Genomic DNA, 3,864 nt, shown 5'->3' on the forward strand with positions numbered 1-3,864 from the left:
TTTTTTAAATCTGCCCTCACTATGGCCTTTGATCTAACTCCAAAATATAACCCATCCCCCAATTCAGCAGCTATTTGGTTTTTTTGTTTGTTTGTTTCTTTGTTTGTTTTTTAAAAAATAGTAGAGACAGGGTCTCCCTCTGGGTAAGTCTGGTCTCGAACTCCTGAGCTCTAATGACCCGCCTGTCTCTGCCTCCCAGAGTGCTAGGATTACAGGCGTGAGCCACTGTGCCCAGTCCCAGCTGTTTATTTGAAATAAATATGATTTTAGGTACTAGGACTTTGTGATCATATTTTTGTAGCTGTTTTTTCCACTGTGGATTTAAAATATATCTACTGTTTGTATATATTATTCTTATTTAAAAGCACTTTTTCCTTGAGTAATGACGACTTTTGGAAGCTTTAGGATCTTTACTGAAGTTTTGGCTCTGATGTACCCTGATGTGATGTTGGTGTAAAAGATGTCTGTTTAATGTTGACTTTCAGACATGGTTTTTCATATTTTAACATCAAAATGTATCTTGACTAGGTTGTTTTTTGTTTTGGAAATAAAATAATAATGTATCTTAATACTGAAAGCATCTTAGACATGATATATTTTAATACTCAGATGTCCTTTCTTTTATAAGGGTTAAACATTTTATCCTTTATAATTAAAATGATTTTATGGATTTTTATAAATGAATTTTTTAATGTCAGTGAATTTTGACAAATGCATATACCTGTGTGGCTACCACCAAATTAAGGTGAAGAATATTCCTATCACCCCAGAAAGACTCCTTTTGCCTACTTTGTAGTCATATTCCTCTCCTGGTCTCCTGGTCCTGGGTCTCCATTGATTTCCTTGCTTTCTGTCCGTATAGATTAGCTTTACCTATTCTAGAATTTCATACAGGTGGTATGATTATAGTGTGTATGTTTTTGTCTGGCTTGTTTTTACTAGCAAGTTTTTGAGATTCATTCATGTTATTGTGTATATCAGAAGTTTGTTTTTTTTCTGTTGCTCAGTAGTAATTTATTCTATAACTATACCATAATCTATTTATTCATCTATTGATGAACATTTGGGTTACTTTTAGTTATTGTGTATTACAAATAAAGTTGTCATGAATATGCACGTACAAGTTGTATTGTGGATGTACTTTGTGATAATAATTAGAACCAGTGGTTTCATGGATACATTTTGAAATTTAATTTACAAATTAAGTCTCTGTTATTTGCCTGTTCTTAGAGTTTGCTCAATGTTATTTAGTACATTTAAGTTAATCACGGCCATCAAAGGAAGAATCGCAGTATAGGCTGAGTCTGTATTATTTATGGTCCCCAAAGTTTAGATTATCTATCCATCTTTAGATAAATACATAGATCTATCTTTATCTATCTGTGACATCATTTTCATTGTCATTTTAATAACTCGGATTTACTGAGTTCTTACTATCAGGTGATGTTATAATGTCTACATGTATTATGTCATTTAAACTACACAACTGAAGTGGGTTCCGTTACTCTCCCCATATTACAGATAAGGAAGCTAAAGCACAGACTGTTTAGCTATTAATAGTAAGTGGTAGAGCCAGAGTACTTGGTGGTTGGATTTCTAGTCCTGCACATACAATTTTATTTAACTTGTAATTATGATATATGCTTGGCATTTATTCTGTTATGTGCTTTGGTGAAAAATTACACCCAAAATTTCATCTTGAGGTGCAGAAATGTATTCTCCCTCTACTACCCTTATTTCTGCTCTTTTAGCACATACAATCAGTTCAGAGTCATTTTACCTACTTCTATTGCCTTGTCTTAGGGAGTCCTGCTTTATTCTTGTTTGTTATTAGCCTAGTCCTTATAAGCATTTTGAGTTTGTGACCCTCTTTCACCAGTGGAGAGAAAAAGTAGGGATGGCCTTCTGTCCTCCTTTTTTGTAGGCTAAGGCTATGGTATAAAATTTTTATCTTTCATGATTAGAAGTGTAATTTTGGGCAAGTTACATTCTTTATGCATTACTTCCTCTGTTGAAAAGGAGATAAAAAATACCATCTTCTTTATAGGGTTTTTGGTAGGATTATATGAGAAAATTAACTTTCGCTTATTGCATAATTCTTTGATAACTATTGTTATCAACCGATGGGCCTGGATTTTTTCCCCCTCTCCATCTCCATAACCCCTTCCGTTTGTGTCATAATTTAGAATTGTTTTTTGTTGTGTACATAATTTCTCATTACACTGTAAATGAGCCCCACATGTCTTGATGTTCCCTATCTTCATTCCAGTGATTTCAGTGACAAATTTCCTATGAATCTAACTTGGTTTCTAAAGTTTTAGGTCCCTTAAATCTGATAAGTTGTATATAAATTATCCGAAATGGGTTATACTGAAATGGTGTTGCTGTTTCCTAGTTTTAAAAGTTACCCTTTATTTTCTGATCTAGTCCGAATAATAAAGACCTGAGTATTTTTAGTAAATTAAGTTATTTGAAACAGTTAAACTGGTGTGATCCAGTAAGGAGTGGAGTTTGGGTAGAAAGCTATAGGTCTTTTATTTAGTAGGCTAGGTGGCTGTGTGAGGTATAAAATATTCATTGTTTTTCCTCCCGAGTACTCACAATATAATTAATTATAATTGCTTAAACAGGTTCCAGCAACAGATAGAAATGCTTTAAGTTCACTGTGGGGAAAACTGGCATCTGAAATCTTAATGCAGAATTGGGATGCAGCCATGGAAGATCTCACAAGGTTAAAGGAGACCATAGATAATAATGTGAGTTACACTTATTCCGAGTGCTTCTCTGAAATTTCTATATATCCTTCATACTTTCTTATGAGGAATAAAGTGTACTTTGGGGGGACTAAAATTTTCAGATTAGCTTTTGTTGACCTTTTTGTTGACAAAAATCACAATGTGTTGGTGGATTGATTAGTTTCTCTGAATCTCCTTGAAGACTGAAGGAAACTGTCAAATTTCTCTTGGCTCATAGAGAAAAGAACTCGAGTCTTCATTTCTGTTACAGTTACTGTGCCCTTTTTTTTTATGCCAGTGAAAATGACATGATGTTATTAGTGCCACTTGTTAATGAAAGTCCTATGCAGAAGACAGTTTTTATCCACAGTCAATGTCTAATAAAACCACTTATTATGGAATGCTTAGTTCAACTCTTGCCTTTAAATGGCTTTCAGAAATGATTATAATTTATAACTGCCGTAAGAGTGATTTAGTGGACGTTACTGAATCTGTCTCTAAGAACAGGACAATAATTTAGAATGTTCAGGATCATGCAGAGAGAAGGTATAGGGGGTCAGACTTTGATCAAAATGACACTAGTGCATGCTTTACAAAGGTCTAGTTTTTAATTACAATTTCAGAATCAATGATGTTCTCTTTCCTGTTTCTCATATGTTAATAGTTCCTGTGTATCCATTTTTTAATCCTTTAGTCTGTGAGTTCTCCACTCCAGTCTCTTCAGCAGCGAACATGGCTCATTCACTGGTCACTGTTTGTTTTCTTCAACCACCCTAAAGGTCGTGATAATATTATCGATCTCTTCCTTTATCAACCACAGTAAGTTATTTCATTGTATAATTTTGACTACATGAAGTGATACTGAATTTTTTAAACTGAAAATGTACTTCAAACATTTGAATTTGTTGTCACTCATGTTTTTCCCTTCTTTGTGTGGTAGATTTGCTTGTTAATTGAAAGGCATAAATGTAACTCTTAAGTAAATTATTGGATAAAGTGTATTCTAGGCACTTTAAAGAGCTATTTAGAGCATGTTCCCTGGGCCAGCAGCATAGGCATCATGTAGAATCACAGGACTCACCCTAAAAGAACTAAATCAGAATCTTCATTTTCATAAGATCCCAGGTAA

The 3,864-nt window shown here is 33.9% G+C and overlaps 1 protein-coding gene across 1 annotated transcript in view; it reads left to right on the forward strand.

Annotated features, from left to right (window-relative positions):
* Positions 1 to 3,864, forward strand: part of EIF3E (eukaryotic translation initiation factor 3, subunit E) — a 44,000-nt gene that overhangs the window by 14,572 nt on the left and 25,564 nt on the right. The window contains exons 6-7 of the mRNA XM_012645316.1: positions 2,631 to 2,756; positions 3,430 to 3,554. Of these exons, the coding sequence (XP_012500770.1) occupies positions 2,631 to 2,756; positions 3,430 to 3,554 (251 nt within the window). The remainder of the gene's footprint in view (positions 1 to 2,630; positions 2,757 to 3,429; positions 3,555 to 3,864) is intronic.

This window comes from Propithecus coquereli, unplaced genomic scaffold (assembly GCF_000956105.1).
Source record: "Propithecus coquereli isolate 6110/MARCELLA unplaced genomic scaffold, Pcoq_1.0 Scaffold23, whole genome shotgun sequence".
NCBI lineage: Eukaryota > Metazoa > Chordata > Mammalia > Primates > Indriidae > Propithecus > Propithecus coquereli.